Source organism: Lemur catta, chromosome 17 (genome assembly GCF_020740605.2).
Source record: "Lemur catta isolate mLemCat1 chromosome 17, mLemCat1.pri, whole genome shotgun sequence".
In the NCBI taxonomy this organism is placed as follows: Eukaryota; Metazoa; Chordata; class Mammalia; order Primates; family Lemuridae; genus Lemur; species Lemur catta.
This window is the reverse complement of record NC_059144.1, coordinates 49,967,024-49,988,704: the sequence shown is the minus strand read 5'-3', so window position 1 is coordinate 49,988,704 and position 21,681 is coordinate 49,967,024. Positions and strand designations below refer to the sequence as shown.

At 66.8% G+C, this 21,681-nt stretch overlaps 1 protein-coding gene across 1 annotated transcript in view; it reads right to left on the bottom strand.

Annotated features, from left to right (window-relative positions):
- LAMA5 (laminin subunit alpha 5) overlaps positions 1-21,681 on the bottom strand; it is a 46,617-nt gene that overhangs the window by 5,473 nt on the left and 19,463 nt on the right. Inside the window, 54 exon segments of the mRNA XM_045528913.1 lie at positions 61-197; positions 295-465; positions 543-691; positions 775-954; positions 1,638-1,748; positions 2,267-2,369; positions 2,457-2,598; positions 2,893-3,047; positions 3,201-3,317; positions 3,506-3,702; positions 3,855-4,025; positions 4,604-4,715; positions 4,941-5,051; positions 5,116-5,267; positions 5,471-5,620; positions 5,720-5,900; positions 6,066-6,166; positions 6,609-6,823; positions 6,926-7,006; positions 7,249-7,376; positions 7,552-7,665; positions 8,326-8,556; positions 9,335-9,418; positions 9,522-9,571; positions 9,574-9,622; positions 9,792-9,953; positions 10,075-10,215; positions 10,357-10,394; positions 10,397-10,500; positions 10,736-10,767; positions 10,769-10,941; positions 11,316-11,527; positions 11,807-11,922; positions 12,371-12,510; positions 13,016-13,142; positions 13,255-13,456; positions 13,547-13,644; positions 14,374-14,482; positions 14,559-14,719; positions 15,002-15,155; positions 15,272-15,378; positions 15,458-15,600; positions 15,718-15,856; positions 15,934-16,090; positions 16,281-16,380; positions 16,835-16,940; positions 17,031-17,083; positions 17,231-17,336; positions 17,536-17,588; positions 18,165-18,302; positions 18,377-18,511; positions 18,585-18,719; positions 18,798-18,935; positions 19,033-19,173. Of these exon segments, the coding sequence (XP_045384869.1) occupies positions 61-197; positions 295-465; positions 543-691; positions 775-954; positions 1,638-1,748; positions 2,267-2,369; positions 2,457-2,598; positions 2,893-3,047; positions 3,201-3,317; positions 3,506-3,702; positions 3,855-4,025; positions 4,604-4,715; positions 4,941-5,051; positions 5,116-5,267; positions 5,471-5,620; positions 5,720-5,900; positions 6,066-6,166; positions 6,609-6,823; positions 6,926-7,006; positions 7,249-7,376; positions 7,552-7,665; positions 8,326-8,556; positions 9,335-9,418; positions 9,522-9,571; positions 9,574-9,622; positions 9,792-9,953; positions 10,075-10,215; positions 10,357-10,394; positions 10,397-10,500; positions 10,736-10,767; positions 10,769-10,941; positions 11,316-11,527; positions 11,807-11,922; positions 12,371-12,510; positions 13,016-13,142; positions 13,255-13,456; positions 13,547-13,644; positions 14,374-14,482; positions 14,559-14,719; positions 15,002-15,155; positions 15,272-15,378; positions 15,458-15,600; positions 15,718-15,856; positions 15,934-16,090; positions 16,281-16,380; positions 16,835-16,940; positions 17,031-17,083; positions 17,231-17,336; positions 17,536-17,588; positions 18,165-18,302; positions 18,377-18,511; positions 18,585-18,719; positions 18,798-18,935; positions 19,033-19,173 (7,012 nt within the window).

The window sequence follows — 21,681 nt, the reverse complement described above, 5'->3', positions numbered from 1 at the left end:
AGGCGGGGGTGAGGAAGGGCCGAGCCCCCAGGAGGCCCCGGGCCCTCCCAGGCCTCCCACCTGTCGATGCTGATGGCTGCGAACTCTTCCCCGATGTTCTCGTCGATGCTGAGCGCTGCGGGGCCGGCCTCCCCCAGCCGGTACACCCAGTGCACCTTCTGGTCACGCAGAGACACGCCCATGTAGTCCCCTGTGGCCTGCGAGGCAGTGGAGACAGTCGGGACAGGGACCAGGCACTGTCCGCTTCCGACGGGCTGCCCGGCCTGGGCCCCGTCCACCCCGCCGGCCTGGTACCTGGCGGCTGCCCATGTACAGCACAAAGTGGTCCCCGGCGTCCTGCCCGGGCGTCGGCTCCGGGCCCTGCAGGTAGAACTTGAGGGCCGTGTAGGCGGCGAGGTCTGCGAGGTCCCGTGGGGCGCGCAGCTGCACCCCCGAGCGCCCATTGAACTTCATGGGCACCTTGACCTGGAGGGGACATGGCCCATCAGCGCCCAGCACCCATCTCCCCGCGTCGCCCACCTTCTCCGGAGATCGTCACCCACCTTGCTGGCGGCCCCCCGGGCCTGGGCGATGAGCTCCCGCACGCGCCCGATGCTGGCGGACAGGGCCAGGCTGGCGTTGTGCGCCCCGCGGTTCTCCAGGAGGCCCAGCTTGGCCAGCAGCTGCGGCAGCGTCTTCTCCAGGGTGGACACTGCAGGGAGGCAGGTGCCGCCCTGACGGCTGTGTCCCCGGCCCCGCCCCAGCCCCGGGGCCCCGCCAGGGCCACCAGCCCACCTGAGCGGCCTGCGTCGAGCACCGCCTGGCCCAGGTCCTGGCCCCGCAGGTCCCCGTACTGGCCCTGCCAGCGCTCCAGGTTCTCCTGCATGTCCTGCAGCTGCGACTGCACGCGGGCGGCCGTCTCCTGGGCTTCGGTGGCCACGGCCTTGGCGTGGGCGATCCTCTTGCTCGTCTCATCTGTGGTGGGCAGAGCGCAGGCCCAGTGGCTTCGCGTCCCTGAGTCCCTCTGTCCCCGAGTCCCTCTGCGGGGCCAGCAGCAGGGACGCCTATGCACCCCCTGGATCTTGTGAGACCCTCCTACCTGCAGCTCAGGGCAGTCAAAGCTGACCCTAAGCACCCCCAGGTGTCCCCATCCCAGGACAGGCATCCAGCCCCTCAGGCCAAAGACAGTCCTGGGATGCCTGCCCCGCGTCACCTCCCACCACCGGGTGTCCTCAGAAACCTGGAGAGACCATGTGGCTGCTCCGCCCCAAGCCTCCAGGAGCCGCCATGCAGCCCTCACCGCCTCGGCTCCGGCCCCCCTGACCTTGGTGGCAGCTGCTGCCCCCGGGACGCCCTTCCCGCAAGCCCCCGGCCCCCCAGGTGAACACCAGCACCCTCCCCAGAGCGCGTGCTGCCCAAAGCCCTTCCTCCCCGCCCCGCCTTCAGGGGTGGCCTGGGCTGTGGTGTGTCTGTCCCCTGGCAGCGCTCTGCATCTGGCCCTGGGCTGGCGCCCCGGGAGCCCCTCAGCGGCACTGGCCCAGCACAGAGTCCCCAGCCCCTCGGGCCACTGTCCACGGGCACAGAGCCCTGGTGGACAGCTGGCTGCGGGACACCTCAGGCCTGCTGTCCCCTTCACCTCTGGGAACGCTCCTGCATACCTGTGTCCATGGCCAGCATGGCCTGCACCTCCTGGATTTGGGCCACCAGCTGCTCCTTCCTGGCCCGGACGTCTCGGAGCTGGGTCCCGGTGCCCTGGAGTGTGGCCCACGCTGTGGGGGAGGCAGCCTCAGCCCTCGCACGCGAGTGCAGCCACCCGGCCCTTCCACCCCAGGAGGACCAGGGCCGACACGCAGACAGAGACGGACAGAGAGCCCAGACGTGGGGTCCTCGGCTTAGGGGAGGCGCTGGGCCCCGGGTGGCCTCTGTCCCCCGAAGGCCTTCTGGCCCCGGCACAGGCAGGCTCAGCCCCGTCACATGGATGAGACGCAGCACTCAGGAAAGCCAGCGCAGGGTCTAGAGACCCCTTCTCACAGCTCAGCACACGCGTGGCCCTCAGGCCAGGGAAGCATGGGTCACACGTCCTCTGACCTCCTGGTCCTTCTGTGGTCTCCTGTCCCTGTCGGGCCCCTTCCTAGAGCTCCCCGGGCTGACACGCCAGTGGCGTGACATTCACACACAGGGCAGCCGCCTCCAGAGCCTTCCCACCCCGAGTCACCCTGGACGACCCACAAACCCACATACAGATGTGGCCGGAGGCCGAGGGGCCCCAGCCGCCTCCCATGCTCACCGCGGCCCAGCCGCTGCTCCTGCCCGCGGACGGCCTCCTCTAGCAAGCTGCTGTTGGCCAGCAGCTGCCGGGCTCGGGCCGCCAGGCCTCGCTGCACCACCGTCTGCGGACACAAGGACAGGTTCGTGCTGCAGGCGGCGGCGGCGGTGGGGGAGGGGGCGGCGGGGGCTGCGGGCGGGCGGGGCCTCACCGCCCAGGTGCGCTCTGCCTGCCGCAGCGCCTGGCTGGCGGCACCCTCGGCAGCCCGCACGGCCTCCAGGATGCTGCTGTAGGCCTTGGACGCCTCGACGGCTCTCTGGATGAAGCGGTCCTGGTTGACGCCGAGGATGATGCTGTGGCGGAAGGCGCGGGGGTCGCAGGGGTGTAGGGGGGCAGGCCCCCCAGCCTGGCCGTGCCTGCCTCCCGCGTCCAGCCTCCTGGCCTTTGCCCACACCCAACGCCTGCCAGATGTGCCTGTCCTGTTCCTCCCTGCCACTCTGAGCCCCACTTCCTGTGGCCTGAGGAAGGCCTGGTTCCCTGGGGACGATGGCTTCACCCTCAGGACCCTCCCAGAGCAGCTGACCCTGGCAGGGGCCTGGGCTGCACCCCTAGGACAAACCCAAGGCCCTCCTCTTCGGGCCACGCACCTGGACAGGTTGAGCGCCAGCTGGTCCAGCTGCCGTGCGTGGGCCTCGGCAGCCTCCACCAAGCCCGCCTTGCTGCCTGCCGGGGCGAAGGCCTGTGTCCTCTGCAGCAGTGGCGTCCGCGCCCCGTCCAGGTTGGCGGCAAGGTGCTCCAACTCCTGGGAGCAGGTGGGCTTAGCAGACCCTCATCCTACTCGTTACTCACCCGACCCGGCGCCCCAAGGGCCGCACTCTGCGTGCACATGTGCACGAACCCGCCTGTGGACTGGGCCCCGAGGGACAAGGAGGTGAAAGGTGGGGGCTGTGCTCACCTCCTTGGCTTGGTCCATGGCTCGCAGCAGCTCAGAGGCACGAGTCAGGGCATCGCTAGCAGCCTGCAGAGTGGCCTTGAGGGTGGCATTGTCCCGGGACAGCTCCAGCTTCCGTTGCTGTAGGCAGTTGTGGGGGGAGGTGAGGAGGAAATAGGAGGTGAGAAGGGGGTGAATGGAGGCCACGGGCCTGGGGGAGGAGCATGGGGGGGAGGAGCATGGGGGGGAGGAGCATGGGGAGGAGCGGGAGGGGGAGCATGGGGAGGGGGAGGGGGAGGGGGAGGGGGAACAGCTTGGGGGTCCCTCACCAGGGCTTCCTCCAGGCGCTCCTGGTTGCGGCTATTGAGCTCCTCGGCCTCCCGCGTGGCGCCCACGGCCCGGTTCAGGGCCTCGCGCAGGTCCATGAGGCCGGCCTCGTGCTGGGCCAGCTGCTCGTGGGTGTGTGTGGCCAGAGCCTGGTTCTCCTCCCAGCGGCTGGTCAGCTGCTCCTGCACGTGCGCCAGCACTGGCCGACGCCACGGTGTGAGGGTGGTCACTGTGGCGCCCAGTCCCCACCTGGTGCCCCGTGCACGGGACCTGACACCGCTGTGCCCGGGCTCCCAGGCCGAGGCCCTGCCCCCTCTCCGCCCCTGCCTGCCAGGGGCCAACGCCACTCACGTCTCTGGGCTGCGGCCAGCTCGGCCTCAGCCGCTGCCCGCGGGGCCCCCAGGTCACGGGCCCGCATCTCCCTGAGCAGCCGCTCCACCTCGGCCAGTGTCCGGCGCAGCTGCTCGCCCGAAGGGGCTGAGGCGTTGGCCGGCCACAGGTGGCCCATCTGGGACGCAAGCCCTGGGGAGGGGGGCCGTCAGGGCTTGGCGCTGCCTGGTCCCGCAGACCTCTGCCCGCCGCTCCCAAGCCTGGGACCCCCACCCTAGCACGCAGGCCCCCAGGTGGAACCCAAGGGCACCCTGCGTGGCTCCTGTCCAGCCCCCCCCCCTGCAGCCCCCGACACCCTGGCCCAGTCACTCAGCTCCCGTGGCCGCCTCCTTCCTTCCCTGCCCCTCCCCACCTTGCGGGCCCCTGCTCGGCTGGAGCTGCTCCCTCGGGCTGGGCCGGGCCCGGTCACAGGGGTTCAGGGAGCCCTGACCCCTCCTCGATCCCACATCTGCCTCAGTTTGTAATCAGGGAACCCGTGTTGTGAATATATAACCCACCTGTTTCCCAGGGAGCTTGTGAGGACCTGCCGTCTCCCGGGGTCCATCTGCCCTTGCTGCTGCTGCTGCTGCTGTGCCCACCTCCCGAACCCCCCTGCCTTCTGCTCTCCCTGCCTGTTCAAGGTGGAGCTCACCCAATGACCCCTCCCGGCCCCCCGGGAGCACCCTGCCCTGCTCTGAGCCCCGAGCATGGGCGGCTGGGCCAGCCCCTACCGCTCAGGGCGCGGTCTACATCCTGGATGGCCACCAGCAGCGTCTGCGCCCGGCCCAGCGTGGCCTCGGTTTCATCTCGCAGCCGGCCCGCCCGGTCACGGGCCCCCGTGGCCTGTGGGTGCAGCCACCATCAGCCCACGGCCCTGCTGGCAGGGGAGTGGCTGGGGGCAGGGTCAGGCGTGTTGGCACCTATGCCAGTGGTCAGCGCTGACAAAGGAGGGCCCAGGGTCTGGGGCAGTGCTTGAGGGTCCCAGGGAAGAGGGGCCTCTGGGGGGGCTCTCACGGGGAGGGGCACGGGAGGGGCACGGGGGGGTGGGGGGAGGCCTCCAGGTCCTGCCTGGCCGCCCAGCCGCTGCGAGTCCTGCCCGAGCCTCGCGCTCTGCTGCTCCAGCGCCTCCAGCTGCTGCACCGTCTGGTGGCGGGGTCCCGGGGGGCTCCGGAGCTGGCCCTGGGGGGGCAGAAGGTGAGTGCCTGCCCCACAGGCGGGGGAGGGCAGGCGGGGCGCTCCGTACCTGCAGGTCTGCGAGGGAGGCGTTCAGCCTGTGCAGCCGGGCCCAGGCCACGGAGCTGGCGTTGACGCCACGCAGCTGCTCTCGGATGGCGGGGAGGAGCGCGCCGGCCCGCTCCAGGTCGTCCAGGAGCAGGACCACACAGTGGTCACACACTGCGGGCAGCGCGGGGCCGTCAGTGTCGGGGTGGGGGTGGGGAGGGGGGTCGGCTGGGGCCCTGGGGTCAGCGCGGGAATCGTGGGGTCCCCCGGGAAACCAGGAGGGCCAGTTGGCACCGCTCTGGGAGGTCGAGGGTAACGCAGGGGTCGCCAGGCAGTGCAGGTGGGGTGGGCAGGGCAGAGCACAGGGCGGGGCACACCTTCGCAGTGGACGCCACGGCCCCCAGGCCCGCCTGGCACAGGCACCTGGTGTTGCTGGCTACAGGTGTCACAGCGCTCGCCACTGAGCCCCGGGGGGCAGGTGCAGTGGCCTGTGTTGGGGTCACAGTGGCCCCCCGGGCACTGGCAGCCTGTGGTGGGAGGGGTGGGGTGAGCGCGGCCAGCCTGGGGCCTCGAGGTGCCACCTCCCGAGGTGCCCACCGCCCTCCTGCGGCCCCGCCTGCACTCACGCCTGCACCCCTGCTCGGGGAGCCCCCAGTAGCCAGGAGCACACTCGCGGCACTGGGGTCCCCCAGCCCCTGGTTGGCAGTGGCACTGCCCGCTCTCAGGGTGGCACTCAGAGCCCTCGGCAGCCGGTCCACAGGCACACGGGCGGCAGCCCCCACAGCTGTCAAAGCCGAAGTGTCCGTCCTGTGGGGACGGGCTGTTGTCAGGGCCCAGCCTGGTCCCCAACCCCAAGGCCCCACCCAGCCCTGCCTCTCCCAAGGCCCCGCCCAATAAGCCCCGCCCTTAAGCCCTCCCCCTCCCACACCACACCCAGCCCCACTCCTAGCCCCAGGCCCCACCCAGGCCTACCTGACAGCGGTCACAGCGCAGCCCTGTCACTCCTGCCTTGCACAGGCAGCGCCCGCTGTGGGGGTCACAGGCCTCTGTCCCGCATGGGGCGCAGTCACACCCTGCAGAAGGGGCTCCTGAGGACAGCCCTGGGCCCTCCCACTTCCTTCTGGAAGCCCTCACACACCCAGCCTGCGGCTTGGCACTGCCGCCTCCCTGCCCGGTCTGGTCCAGGCCTCCCGGGCCACGCCGCTGTCCTCGAACGGTGCCAGCCTGGCTGCCTCTGCAGCTGCCCCCGCTCGGACTTCCTGGGGCAGCCGCCCGATCTGACGGGCCCGGCCAAGAGGCCGGGGCTCTGACGTGGGGAGGACTCAGCCGTGAGCAGGGAGGGGGCCGCCTGGGGGGTCTGGCCGTGAGCCCAGGTCCGGCCTGGTCCAGGTCCGTGTCCGCTCTGTCCGCGCTGGGCCCCGCACCGGACACACAGCCTGCTCCGGGGTTACACCCCGCCGTCCCCCTGCTGCTCGCGATCCCTCCCCGGGTGTGTCCCTCCCGCCAAGCACCTACGGGTGCAGTTGCCGGGCAGCAGGGCGTTGCCGTAGAAGCCGGGGGCACAGCTCTCGCAGCGGGGCCCGGTGGTGTGGCGCAGGCAGCCGCGGCAGGCGCCTGTCAGGGGGTCACAGTCGCTGAAGAGCAAGTTGGGGTCACCGTTGCCGCTGCAGTCGCAGGGCTGGCAGGAGCTGCCCAGCACCAGCGGGTTCCCGAAGAAGCCTGGTGCACACCTGGGTGGGGGGAGGGTGCCATCAGCGGTCTGTGCCCTGCCCCCGCCCGTGGCATCCCGTGGCAGCACACGCGCCCCGCCCCACGGCCCGTCCCCAGCTCACCGCTCACAGGAGGCCCCGGCGTAACCCGGTTTGCAGAGGCACTGGGCGTGGCCACCTCGCAGGACGCAGCCCTCGGCGAAGCTGCAGGGACCGGTGGCAGGTGGTGGGTGGGTCACTAGGCACGTGGCACCACCGGGGCGAGCACCCCTGTGCTCAGGCTGGGCCGGGTGTCGGGGTCCCTGCCCAGCAGCCCCACCCTCGCTGCCCAGGACCCCAGAGAGGCACCGTGAACCCAACTCGCCACGGGACACTGGGGCTCAGGGCGGGGCTGTGGAACGGGTGTGGCCGTCGTGGGGTCCCGTCCGCGGGCTGGCGCGGCTTACTTGTTGGAGGGCACCGCGAGGGGGCAGGGGCAGCTGACGCAGGGGGCTGCGGGGTCCCCGGGGCTGCTGCTCACAAAGCCGGCCTGGCAGCGCTCACAGTGGTCCCCCTCGGTGTTGTGCTGGCAGCCCTGGGGCACAGGGGACAGTCAGTGCCCACAGCGGGGGCCCATGTCCTGCCAGCAGGGTCCCTCAGCTGCCCCCCACCCTACCAGGGCACCTCCCTTCTCCCTGGACCTCAGTTTACCCTGACGTGCCTGCATGCCTGACCCGTTAGTGAGTGCCCCTCCCCCGGGCCCCACTCACCACGCAGACGCCAGAGCCGGGGAGGCAGCGTTCTGAATGGCCGTGGCACTGACAGGGGACGCAGCGGCCCAGGAAGAGGCCCTTGATGTCCCGGTAGTAGCCGGGGGCACATTCCTGGGCGGGAGGTGGGGGGTGTCAGGGGTGAAGAACGGGGAAGGGCCGACCGCGGGGGGGACCTGCGTTCAGCAGCCCAGGGCTGGAGGTGCAGGGGCATGTGCCCATGGAGCACGGCCACCATGGGGTCAGAGGCCAGGCCACGGTCAGGACTTCCCGGCCCTGACCCGCTGAGGTGGGCCAGGCATCTGGCTGCCGTCCCCAGGCACGAGGACGCAGCTCCCAAAGCCGCACGGATGCCCTGGCCAGGGAGGACCTGGCTGGGGCTGGTGACGACCCCTCCATGCGCTGGGCCCTCCGGCTAGGGGTGGACAACGGCGAACCCCTCACACAGCAGGAGCAAAGCGAGAGAGGGTGGACAGATTAGCGGGCGGAGGGACGAGAGGCAGGTAAGGGAGCGGGCGGGGGGCTCAGGTGACGTCAGTCAGGATGGTGGGCAGTGTCGGGGGGTGGACAGTGGGCGAGGCCCGCTGCGTGCCGGGAGGGGCGGCAGGGCCAAGCAGGCCCGCGAAATGTCAGGAAGGCAGGGTGGGGAGTGGAGAGCAGAGTGGGGACAGGTGGGGACAGACGGAAGGGCAGGCGTGGGGCAGGATTTTGCGGGAAGGGTGTGGGCGGGGGACGGACAGCCTCGCCGCCCAGCGCCCACCCTGGCCAGCTCACCTGGCACGAGTCCCCACGGTAGTTGGCAGGGCACATGCACAGCTCCACATTGCTGGCGGGAGGTCCCCCCGCCACCTCGCCGGCCACCTCCAGCGCCACCCTGCGCAGGGAGACGGCCGAGGAGGTCTGCGAGAAGAACGCGCGGATCTGCAGCTGCTCCAGGCCGGCCAGCACCATCATGAGCTCCTCACGGGACACGGCGCTGTGGGTCTCCATGTGCCGGAAGTTCCCCTGCGGGGACAAGGCGGGGGCCTCGGTGGGGCCAGGACCAATGGGGCAGCACGGGGATCCCAGAACAGACCCTCTCTGTCCCCCATAGGGGACAAAGAGCCACAGAGATCACAGGGGCAGGAGGTGGCACACGCAGCTGTCACCCACGGGGACAGCCAGCACCGAGCGCCCTGCCTCACCCCACGTACACAAGTCAACTGCAGATACGTTAAGAATCCAAACACGCAGAGAAACGTCTTCGGCGTTTAGAAGAAAACATAGGAAGTGTGTTCTCATCTCGAGACACAAACTTTCTCAAACGAGACACGAAACAACAGCTGTGAGCGAAAGCTGGGCACATTCGAGTACGCGGGACACAAGAGCCATTCGTCAAGAGCTACCGTGAGGAAAGAACGAGCTGCAAACTCGGGGGACGGTCCCTGCTCTGAGTCTGACAAAGGGCGCGTGCCAAGAACGACACACACTCCTGTAGGAAGACGTGCAAAGACCAACAAGTCCCGGAGGAACAGGCAGGAGAGGCCGACAGGTGGCTGGGAGGAGGAAGCCAAGCGCCACCAAGCAGCGGACATGGACAGCCGCCCACCCACCGCTGGTCACGGACTCATACACGAGCAAGAGTGTGACACCGCGGGTGACCAGATGGAGGAAGCTGGATGACGAGTGTGCGGACCCACTAGCCACGCGCCCTCCTGTTCCTGGACCCTGTTTTCCGTCACGGAGAACAGACACAGAAGCCGGCGCCCTTCTGGACCTCGGTGCCCGGCCCAGCCCCACCCACCTCCACCAGCTGCAGCTGCCCGCGGTGCACGTGGCCGGGCACAGGGTACACCGGCTCCAGGAACGTGATGCTCATCTGGTTGCCCTGGGGAGGCACGTGGGCTGGTGAGGGCCGGACGCTGGGCTGGGCCACTGCCCCACGGGGCCAGCTGCCTGCCCACCTGCCCGGCCCCCCCCCCGAATGCCACCTGCAGCACCACATCCGGCCGGCTCTCTGTGGGGATGAAGACGTCTCCCGCTGGGTCTCTGAGTGCAGCTCATAGCGGAGGGTCCCACCGTAGGATGACACCTAGAAGCAGGACAGAGGGAGATGACCGGGCTGGACCCTGGCCACAGCTCAGGCCGTGGGTCTCACCCCCAGCACTGGGCCCCGGGCCAGGAGCTCCCCACCCCTCTGCCCCCTCCCAGTCCTTCCAGGTCCTGGCAGCGCCCTCCCTAGACGCGATGCCCCTGCGTACCCGGTCCCCCAGGTAGGAGGGCGGGGCCTGCCAGTACAGCTCGGGGAAAGCCTCGGGCACGTGCCGCAGGTCCGCGTGCAGCAGCTCTGTCTCTGCCCGCCGCTCGTGGGGCACCACCTGCCGGTCGCCACTCAGCAGCACCCAGCCCTCCATGTCCACGAACTGTGGGCACACACCAGGGGGTGCACAGGGTGGGCGCCCACGCCCCCACAGGCCCCACCCTGCGTCCCAGCCTGCCCTCCCCGAGAAGGTGACACCCTCAGCCCCGGCCCCCCTGGCGCACCTCCTGGCGGGTATAGACGGAGCTCCTGCAGCGCTCCGTGGCCCCAAAGCAGAAGCAGCGGGTGCAGCCTTTGGGGTTGGCAGCGTCGAGGGAGAAGGTCCCGAGGCGGCACTGGTCACACCTTGGGCCCTGCACGTTCTCCTGTGGGCAGATGGGCAGCGAGGTCAGCCAGCCGTGTGCAGGGTGCCCGACCCCACGGGGCTGTCACCCACTTGCCACGGAGACAACTCCCCCAAAAGCTTCAGGAAGCTCCCCTTGCCCAAGGGTGTCATTTCAGCTGACCTTGCAGTGACATTGGCCTGTGAGGGGGTCACACACTCCGGCACAGTGCCCGCCTCATGGCAGTTGCAGGGCCGGCAGCTGGGGAAGCTGTGGAAGCCCGGAGCACAGGTGTCACAGCGGCGTCCAGCCACGTTGGGTCTGCACCTGCGGGGGCCGGGAGCCAGCTGAGTCCCCTCCAGCCCCGGGTCACTGACGCTGAAGTGGGAGCCCGCAGGCGTCCCCACCCAGGCGGCATCTTCCCAGAACTGCGGGGAGGGTGGTGGAACCAAGGAGCCCTGACTGGGCCAGGGCGGGCGCCAGGACCCGCTGGCGAGCGGAAATGCTGCCCCCAACCCCAGGACGGCCAGAGGCCGCGGCGGCGCCTGCTCCGGGCTCTCACTTGCACTGGCCACTGTCTGTGTCGCAGGCGGGGGTCTGTGAGCTCCTGGACCCCGGGCCCCGAGCAGTTACACTCCTCGCAGCCAACCAGCGGGTGACAGCCGAAGGTCTGCGGCTGGCACAGCAGGCAGTCGGGCGGGATGGTGCGCGGCGGGCAGATGCACTGGCCCGAGAGCTCGTCACAGAGGCGGGCGCCGCAGTCGCAGGCTGCAGGGGGGGCATGAGGCTGCCTGACACGCTGCCCCCCTCACGCCCACTCCATGGCCCCGACTGCCGCCCGGGGGGCTGTGTCCCTGCTGGGTAGTAGCTGCCCCCAAATCCATGTCTAGCTGGGGGTGGGGTGGCTGCAGAGCACCTGCCGGTCCCAGAAGCCCCCGGGCAGCCTGAAGGTGCGGTGGGCATCCAGGGTGTGGGCCACAGCTGCCTAGGGCCCAGGACAGGACGGGGCAGGCCTGCCTGCCAGGATCCGGAGTGTTCTGACCACTGCACCTACGCTTCCTGGCCGAGCTGCCTCCACTGGGAAGCCCCCCTTGAACCCACTGCCAATCCCCGCCCCTGGCACTCCCAGGCTGGGCACTCACGCCTGCAGTTAGGGAAGCCCCAGTAGCCGGTGGCACAGCGGGAGCAGTCGCGGCCGATGACGTGAGCGCGGCAGGGACACTGGCCCCCGAAGGGCTCGCATGTGGGGCCCATGGCACCCACTTCGTGGCAGCCACAAGGCCGGGCCCCGTTGTTATAGAAGAGGGAGAGGGAGGTGGCAGCCTTCTGGCAGAACAGGGTCGAGCTGCTGGGGCTGCATTGAGAGGCAGGAAATGAGGCCAGTTCCCCGCCCAGCCCCCCACCAGGCCCCGCCCAGCGTCCCACCAGGCCCCACCCAGCCCCCCACCAGGCCCTGCCCAGTGTCCCACCAGGCCCCACCCAGCCCCCCACCAGGCCCCACCCAGTGTCCCACCAGGCCCCACCCAGCCCCCCACCAGGCCCCGCCCAGTGTCCCACCCAGGCCCACGTGATGTGGTAGCCCTGGGCAGCATCCTGCCAGGGCTTCCCCAGCCCCCGGCCCGGCCCAGCCCACCTGACGTGGTAGCCCTGGGCAGCACACTGGCTGATGAAGTCGTAGGATTTGTCTAGAGGCTCCTCCCTGAGGTAGCTGGAGCTGTAGGCGTCCTCAGGGACCACGAGTACGTAATCCTAGGGGGTCGGGGAGCGTGGCCGGAGCCCACAGGTGGGCAGGGCAGCAGGGGAGGTGCCCCGGGACTGGCCAGGCACCTGGGCCACTCAGGGGGGCCGACCTCAGAAGCCAAGGGTGTAGCAGCATTGATGATGCTCCCGGCATCTGCCCATGTGCCCACCTGCTGGGCATGCCTTCCTCCTCCCTCTCCCATCACCCAAGCCCACCTCCTACAAGAAGGCCACCCTGACCAGCAGGGCCCAGGGGGCTGGTGGGACAGTGCCTCGGCTCAGAGGCCCCTGGAGCCTCACAGGCAGATCTGGGAGTCTCCAGAGGTAGAGGCTGCTGCCCTGGCACCCGGCACAGGGCTGGCCCCAGTAGGAGACACACCCCAGCTCAGTGACCCCATGGTGGTGTGACAAGCGTAAGGACAGCCGGGCCCCGAGCAAGACACCAGCCTGGACTCACCAGCCAGAGCCAGCGGCCCTCGGGCACACGCACGGTCACGGTGAGCTCGCTGTCGGTCACGTCCAGCAGGGCCTGGCCCTCACACACCACCAGCGTGCGGCAACCGTAGCCATGTGGGCAGAAGCTGGTGTTGGCGTGGCCTGGAGGGGGGGGAAGGCGCGGCTGGGCCCCCACACCCACCCCGGGGCCCAGGGCGCTCCTGAAGACACCGGGGGAGGGGACACAGACGGGTGGTGCTGGGGCCACCAAGGAGCACCCACGCAACATAGGCCATCTGCCCACTGGGCCGGCCCGTTGCGCCATGTGTGTCAGCCATGGTCACATACGGCACCCCTCAGGGCAGTGCCTGGGCGTGCTGAGAATAAAATACACTTAAGGACTGTGTGAGCCACCAGCTGGTGCCCTGGGTCGTGCTCTTGGTTCACCGTGCGTGACAGGAGGACAATAGGGACCCCAATGGCCGAGGCAGGTATGAGGCTGGGGAAGGGGGTAGGGCTGCCGCCTGGCACCCTGGGCACCCAGTTTGAGAACTGAGAGCAGGACAGGGCTGTGTGGACCCATCGCTCACGGCCAGGTGCCACAGGCCACGCTGTGGTGCATGTGATCTGGCCACGTCACATGGTGCCACCCACCCAAAACGCTCACCCTGCCAGACGCGGCCCCCGTTGATGAGGACCTCCACGGGGAAGGTGGGGTGGGCCGGTTGGTAGCCGTGCAGCAGGAAGGCGTAGCGGCCCAGGGCGGGCACGTGGGTGGTGAAGACCACAGTGCCCTGCGGGGACAGGCCGTGGTGAGCGGCAGGGCCGTGGGGCCCCAGGACGCCCGCGCAGCCCCGCGTGGTCGGGCCGCCGCCCTGGGCACCGAGGGCTCCACCCTGACCTCACCTGGGGGTGGCGCAGCAGGGTGGGCTCCGTGTCGAGGTCCACGGCGGTGGGGGGCCGAGGCTGGGGGCTGGCTGGGGGTGTGCCCGGCGCAAGCTCCTGCGAGCGGGTCAGCGGGAGGCCAGGCGGCAGCGGCAACACCTGGCAGTCCCTGAGCACGACGGGCTGCGGGGGCCTCGGGAAGCGCGAGGGCAGACAGGCAGCGCTGCAGGAGACGGAGCGTGAGCCCGGGCCACCCGGGGCATCCTGGCCCCCGGCCCCCGGCCCCCGATCCCGGGCCCTCTCGCCCTGTCACCTGCTGGGCCCGAAGGTGCCGTGGCTACTGATGCAGTGGACCCGCGGCTCCACGAACTCAGGGCTGAACTCCTCCACGGGCACCAGGGTGATGTGGTGCTGTGGGCAGAGACCAGATGCCGTCATGCCGGGGACAGGTGGGCAGGAGGTGCAGGGATGGCTGGTCCCCCAGCTCAGGCCCCCGGAGCCTGTCCGAACCCGGGCGTCTGGCTGAGTCGGCCCCGCACCTGCTCCAGCCGCACAAGCCCCTCCCTGGACGCAGCAGAGGGGCAGGTCCCAGGGCCTGTGGCCACTCCTCCTCCTCCCACCCCTCTCTCGAGCCTCCGTGCCCCACAGGACCGGCACAGGCCACCCTCAGCAAGCACAGGTCGCAAGCGGGTGTCCCCTTCCCTGTGCCATCGCTGTGACGCAGGTACGCGTGGAACAAACACAATAAAGACAGGGACTCATGAAGCCCTGCAGTGCCACACGGCAGCAAGCAACAGCCTGACGTGGGGACAACTCAACAGAACACACTGTGATTCATTTATAGAACGTTCCAGAGCAGGCCAATGACCAATGCTGTCTGTGCCAGGAGGTGGCTGCTTTGGCGCGTGCGGGGGGCACAAGAGCAAGGAGGGGCGCTGTGGGCGCCAGGGCTTTCCTGAGCGTGAAGCAGCTCGATGGGAAACTGTAAACGACCCAGTCTGTGAGGGGCGGGGGAAGCGAAACTGCGGGGGATGGGTTCCGGGAGAAACGCGCAGGGCAGGCGGCCGTGACGGGGTGGGGGACTTGGGACCCTAGCACCGTCCTCTTCTGAGAGAGGCCGACCCCCCGCCGGGGCCTTACCAGGAAGAAGCGCGCCTGCTCGGCCGTGAGCCGGACGCTGGCCTCCGAGTCCACGAGGAAGACAGCCAGGTGGTCCCGGGCGTCCAGGGCCGCGCCCCGGCACAGGGTGCTGCGGGGAGGGGCGGTCAGCGGGCGGGCAGCCCCGGCCGGGCCACACCCCCAGCCCCACCCGGCTCCCGGCCCACCTGTACGGGCAGGGGTGGAGGGTGAGCAGCCCCTGCTGGGAGGCCCGCTGGGGCGTCTGCACGGCCACGCCCAGCTCCTGGCGGGCATCCTCATTGGCATACTCCACCACCAGGGCGTAGCGGCCTGGCCGCGGCACTGTCACCTGGAGCTGGACGTCCACCTGGGGGAGCACGGGGTGACCATAGGGCTCCCCACCCCGGGCCTGCTTGGCACCGCTGAGTCCTGGTGCCCAGGACAGCTCTGGGGAGGGGGAGGGGGAGGGGCAGGTCCGAGCCTACAGACGGGCGCCAAGGTCACGCCCATGGGGACACATGAGCCAAGCTCTACCACCCGGGGCATTGCCTGGCACCTCCCTCCCCACACCTGTGTCCTGCCACAGGACCCCACCCCTGGGCCCAGGTCCCTCCGCGCCCACCCCTCCCTGGGGTCCCAGGACACGCACGTCACTGCCCAGGCAGGCGGCCAGCAGCGGGTGTGAGGGGCTGAGCTGCTCCGTGGGGCAGGGCCGTGGCAGGCTGTTGTCGTGGCGACACAGGGCCTCAGGCCCGGCGGCCGAAGGGAAGCCATTCAGGGGGAGGTGGGTGTAGAGGAGGCAGCTGGCGGGACACAGGCTGTGGTCAGCACCGGCACCCCCAGGTCCCCAGGTCCCGTCAAGGGACGGCCTGGGCACAGTGGGGGTCCAGCCCTGCCCCAGTCCCGCTGTGGGCCTCACTTGTCCCCGGAGCGCTGGGCAGAGGGGCGGTAGGTGCAGGCCTCGGTCACCCGCAGCTGCAGAAGGGCCGCCTCGTAGTAGGTGCTGGGCAGCAGAACCACGTAGTCCTGGCGGAGGGCAGGAGGTGGGTGTGGTGCCCCTGGCCCAGGGCCCGCCCCTCCCCACCCCTCCCAGACCCGCACTCACCAGGAGCACCCCCTCGGCCTCCACGAGCAGGGCCCAGGTGCCAGGGTTCAGCACAAAGGGGTCCCCAAAGCCTCTCTGGGGCACAGTGACGAAGGCAGGCTCCGTGCTGGGCGGGAAGGCCACGGGCTGGCTCTGCTCTGTGCCTGCGTGGGGCATGGGGCGTGGGGCGAGACCCCTGAGCTCAGCCCTCGGGGCCACCCGGGCTGCGCCTCCCCTCCCACACCTGGGCCCGGGCAGGGCCAGCCCTTGGCCCCACTCACAGTTGGCGCAGGCGGCAAACTCGCCCTCCTCTCGCATGGAGACCCGCCCGCTCACACTCGCAGGCCCGCGGTTGACATAGCGGAAGACGAGCCAGAAGACGTCAGGGGAAGTCAGGTTCAGCCTGGCCACGATCCTGGGCTGCAGGCAGGAGGACATCAGCTCACCCTCCCTGGCCACTGCCAGCCTGGTCCTGGGCCGAGGGCACCGGTCCCCACCTGGACGGCCGTCATCTGTGCGTAGCCCCTCCAGCTGAAGCTCTCAAACTCAAGGGGGTTGAAGCCAAAGCGCAAGGGGTGGCCCTCGGGCGTGGCTGCCTCCTCCAGCTCCAGCTGCAGGTGGTGCAGGTCGGGGAGGTAGTGGTCCCGCACAGGCCTGGCCGCGGCAGGAGCCGGTCAGGGGAGCCCGGCCACCCCGTCTGGGCCGGGGAGGCCCTGGCCCCACGCAGCTGGCTGGGCTCCGCAGGGACAGCTGGGACCCCTGTGGGCCCATGGAGAGGGATGCGGGAAAGCCCAGAGGACATGCAAACCCCCCAGCCCCCCAGCCCAGCCAAGCGGGCACCCACTCGCTGCAGGTGGGGCCCTGCGTGTTGGGGCGGCACCGGCAGGCGCCCGTCCTCGGTTCACAGCCCTGGCCCAGCGCACCACCGACGTCACACCGGCAGCCTGCGTGGGAGGGAGTAGGGTCGGACGCTGCCCAGGCCCTGCCCAGCTGTGGGCCCCCCCAGTCCCCAGCTCAGGGCCCTGCTCCTGCCCTCACAGGCCCCCTGGTCTCTGCCACCCTCGGCTAAGAGCAGCAGCAGCCAAGCAGCTAACTTTCGTGTACCCGCAGGGCTGCCTGGGGCTCTCGGGACTAGAGTCCAGGCTGAGGGCCGGGACCGATTATCCACATCCGCCCCGGTGCAGGGTGGAGGGGAGGGGGCCGTGGTCAGGGCAGAGGCTGAGCTGCCTCCGCCCCAGCACAGGCTGGCCGAGCCCCCAGAGCCGCCCAGGGGATGCCAGTCCAACACCTGGGCCTGGTTGTGCTCGGGCCCACTTGTCCTCCCCAGGCCTCAGCCTCCCCCGGTGTGAGCCCCGAGAAGGCAGGGCTGTGGTCTGAGGGCCGAGAAGGGGTGCTCACTGCGGCAGCCGAAGTAGTCAGCCTGGTCTAGCCCGAAGAAGCCGTCCTTGCACGCGGCGCAGGTCTGGCCGCACACGTGGGGCTTGCAGAAGCACTGGCCGTTGTCCTGGGGGCCAAGGCAGAAGGCGGGAAGGGGTGGGGGAGGGTCTCGACCTGCCCCGTCCAAAGCCCCCAACACCTTGGTCCTCAGACTCACCAGCCGGCACTCGGCAACTCCACCCAGTGTGCCCCTGGGGTCGCAGCTGCAGCCTAGGAGGGCAGAGTAGGTGGGGGAGGGAGGGCAGAGTAGGTGGGGGAGGGAGGGCGGGAGTCACAGGGTCAGAGGGGCAGGGGATGGGATAGGGGGCGGGGGGCCCGGAGGCCCTAGCACCCCACCTCCCACCAGAGCAGACTCACGGGTGCAGCCCTCAGGGGTGCTGGGGCTCAGCCCCCAGAACCCGGGTTTGCAGCGGTCACAACTTGGCCCCTCCACATGAGCCCGGCACGTGCAGGAGGCCTGTGCCTAGGAGAGGAGGAGACTGCGGGTCAGGGTAGGTCCCTTCTCTCCTGCCCACAAAACTCTCCCCCCAGAGCCCCGACGAGGGGCAGGCATCTGGGGCGGGGCAGAGGACCAGCCCCAGGAAGGGACGGCCAGCAGCAGCAGCAGCAGTAAGAGCGGCTGTTTCGCGGGGCTCAGGGCTGGGCCGGGCCCTGGGGCTCACCTCGGGAAGGGCAGGATCAGCCGGAGCCAGGCCGGCAGGGTGGCAGGAGGCTGCTGTGGAGAAAGAACCGAGGCAAGGCCGTTCCCCAGTGACCGACCCTGAAGGCCGAGGCCACCAGGCCCAGCGAGAACCCACGGCCCCCTGGGAGCAGGGAGCGCGCATGCCTACCACACGCGTGGCAGGTATAAAGACACGCACCTCCTGCCCCAGCCCCCACCTCACACGCTGTCAATATGCACACAAGCACACACTGCACACGACACTGTGCACAGCATGTGGACACACATGAATGAGCACACAAGCACACATACGAACACACATGAACTCACCCACTACATGTCAACATGTGCAAAGAACAGTCATACAAATGTGTGCTTCAGCACTCACTAGGCACTCACACGTACAGTACACAGATGCGTGTATTGTCTACAGTGTGGATGTGTGTTCACTCGTGCGGTGCATGGCAGCCAAGCGAACCCAGTACACGGACACAGTCACAGAACACACAGCACATGGACACACATGTGGCCAGAATCACAGGAACACGCAGCACCGGAACGATACACAGACACGCATGGCAGGTACAGTGCCTGAGCACACAGCCCCACTGCCTGTCCCTAGCCACTCACCCTCGCAGTAGGGGAAGTTATAGGTGCCAGGCACACACGTGTCACATCGCAGCCCGGTCACACGGGGCCGGCAGCTGCACTGCCCGCTCCGGGCGTCACAGGCTGCATGCAGGGCGCCATCAGTGGAGCAGTGACAGGCTGCGGGAGGCGGCAGGGTGTGGGTGCACAGTGGGGCTGCACCCGCCCTCCCCGCATCCTCCCGGGGCACTCACGGACACAGTCGGGGAAGCCGTGGAAGCCGGGGCTGCACTCCTGGCAGGTGCTGCCCGCGTAGCCAGGGCGGCAGCGGCATAACCCACCCACGCCGCAGAGCTGGTCCAGAGCTCCCCGGGGGTCACAGGTGCAGGCTGCAGGGACAGTGGGGTCAGGCCCTGGCACCACGCAATGGCCCAGCCCCTTCCTGCCTGGCCCTCTGCTCACCGCGGCAGTCGGGGAAGCCGTGGTAGCCCGGGCGGCAGCGGTCACAGTGAGGGCCGGCAAACTCGGGCCGGCAGGGGCAGTGTCCAGCCTCGTCGCAGCCTCCGGGCAGCGTCCCTGCAGGGCTGCAGCCGCACACTGCGGAGGGGAGGCGGCGTCATGGCAGGCCAGGCCCAGGCTCCCCGACCCGTGCCCGCCTGCAGAGGCGCCACTCACGCTGGCAGAGAGGGAAGCGGAAGTAGCCAGGGGCACAGCGATCGCACGCGGCTCCCTCGAAGCCCACCCGGCACGCGCACTGGCCCGTGTCGGGGTCACAGCGGCCATCTGCCACTCCAGGGCTAGAGCACTGGCAGGCTGCAGGGCAGGGGGGCCAGACACTCTGTCAGAGGGGCGGGGTCTGGCATCCGCCTCGAGGCCAGGGCAGGGCGGGAGGAGGCGGGGTTGGACTCACGCTGGCAGCCTGGGCCGTAGAACCCCGGGGCACAGAGCTCACAGTGGGCGCCTTGGAAGTTGGGTTTGCACATGCAGCGTCCCACCCGTGGGTCCTTCCGGCAAGCGTTGCCCTGGGTACCTGCAGCGCTGCAGTCACAGTCTAGAGGGGCGGGAGGGGGCGTCTCAGGTGCTCACAGACCCAGCCTCCCCACTTGGAAACCTCCCTCCACAAACCATTTTCTTACACTTCTACACAACCCTGATTAGAAACTAAAAGAACAAATATCTCAAGAGGGGGAAGCTGGTGTTTTGGGAAAACAGTGGCATGCGACAAAATGAGGACAGCTATAAATACTTTCAATTAGTTGTTGTAATGTAGATTCCAAGTTAACTGCAAGTATTAATGCGACAAAAAAAAAAAACATAAAAACAAGATCATAACAAGCTGCAAAGAAAATTCTAGCTTCTTCATAAACAATTGTGGGAGTTGGGGAGAAGGAAGATGTTAAATGTCTTAACTTAGGCACGAAAGGAGGGTTGTGAATACAATTCAGTCTTAATCACTGATGGAAATAAAGGTTTGACAGACGTTTATTGAAAACACAAGGGAAGGGACCGGTCAGGCCGGAACGTGGAAAGAGGATCTGCGAGTCCTCCCCAGAGGGAAACAGACGGCAACACGCAAATAAGCAGACCAAACTCCATTTTGTTGCTCAACCTGGCAATAGGCAGAAAAGAAAAAATTAAAGCAGAAAGGGAGAAACGACACAGTAAGGGCAGGAACAAGCCGCAGCCCACGGCAGCAAGGACCATCGATGCGCCAGACGACGTCTCCTTTCGTAACATAAAAACCAAGACGCATCGGTTTGAATAAAAGGAAACGCCAGCCAAAGACTCGTGAACAAAGGGCTCAGGTGGGTGGAAGCCAAGAGCTGTGTGAAGGGACCGGGCGGTGGCAGCGCGGAGGTGAGCGCAGACAGAGCATCGCCTGGGCAGGACGCGAGGCCGCAGCATTAACGGAGACAGAGGGACATTGTGCGCTGAGAACTGGGACCCGCCACCCCGGCGACGTAGCAAACAGGAACCTCAAGGGGCAGGACAAACGTGGTCTTGAGGTGTGTAAACCTAACGCTATTAAAACCGCGAGGAGAATCTGGCAAAACCGTGGTCATAGAAAGACTGAATACGCTGTTAGAATGTGACAACTCAAAGAGACAAAAGTTAAGCAAGGACAGAGCGGAATAAAAATAGACACGTGAATCAGAAAGAGCAAAACCTGAAATCATAGACTACTTTAAAAAGAACACGCATCTCAAACCCTATGGGAGACACCTAGCCAAAGCTATACTCTGAGGAAAATCTATGGCTTTAAACTTAGGTTTTCCAACCTCAGCACATTCTGGGCTGGATACCTCTTTATTGTGTGGGCAGGGGCTGTCCTGTGCCTCTACCCACTAGACGACAGTTACATCCACTAGTTGTAACAACCAAAAATGTCTCCAGACATTGCCAAATGTTTCCTGTGGATTTAAATCACCCCAAGCTGAGAATCACTGCTTTAAACACTTTTGTTGATAATTAAGGGAGACTGAAAATAAATAATTCAAGTGATAAAGAAGTAATAAATCAAAAAAAGTAGGTAAAAGGAATTAAAGATTTTATTTCAAAATTCATCATATTAGAAAGTAACAGCTTTCCCCTAAACAAACAAAAACTCCAGCAGATCTTACCAATATAACCCTAGGTGCGCTTTGAAAGCACCAGTAAATTCAACAAACCTCTGTTATGTCTGATCAACAAAAAGAAACAAAGCAAATAAAAACAGACAATAGAAAAGAAAGGAAATTTTAAAATTACAACAGAACGTTAGACATAATTTTATGCCAATACCTTAAAAAATCCAAACAAAATAGAAAATTTGCTAAGAACATAAATATAACCAAAATTGACTTAAGACGAAATAGAAAGCTTGAAAAATACGATAACCATAAAAGAAATCAAAACCTTAATCTAAGATCTCCATTGAAAAACAGGCATCAGGACCAGACGTTTTTATAAGTAGGTTCTATAAAACTTTTAACTAGCTAATTTCTGTGATTTTTAAACCCATCTGGAACATAGAAAAGCACGCCATCATTTCCCAAGTATTTTATAAAACCAAGACAGAAAATCTCTCATCCAGTCGCACTTGTGAACAGACACAAGACATTTGCATCAACACTGGGTCCATGTTAGGAAGGATGTTAACACAATTCACCGCATCACGAGCAGAGTGGAAGTGAAACCCCGCGATCGTGGCTAGCCACTGAGCACGTACTGTGGGCCAGCGGGGAAAGGAGAGACTGTCAACAGTTTATACCAGGAATCAGCAAAGCGCAGTCCGAGGGCTCCTCTGCCGGCCTTTGTAAATAAAGCTTGCCTGGAACTCGGCCAGGCCCGCTTGTTTATGGCCTGTGGTCGCTTTCGAGGGACAACCTGCCACTGCGGAGCCTCCACAGGGACCACGTGGCCCTCGAAGTCCACAACATTCACCGTCTGGACCTTTCCAGACAACATCTGCCAATCCCCGGTTTACGCCACTGACGGCAAACTAAACGTTTCAACGTAAAAAAAAAAAAGCTATCACAGAACAGCGGATGTGAGAGAGCCCTTGGGCCAGGGGCGCCGC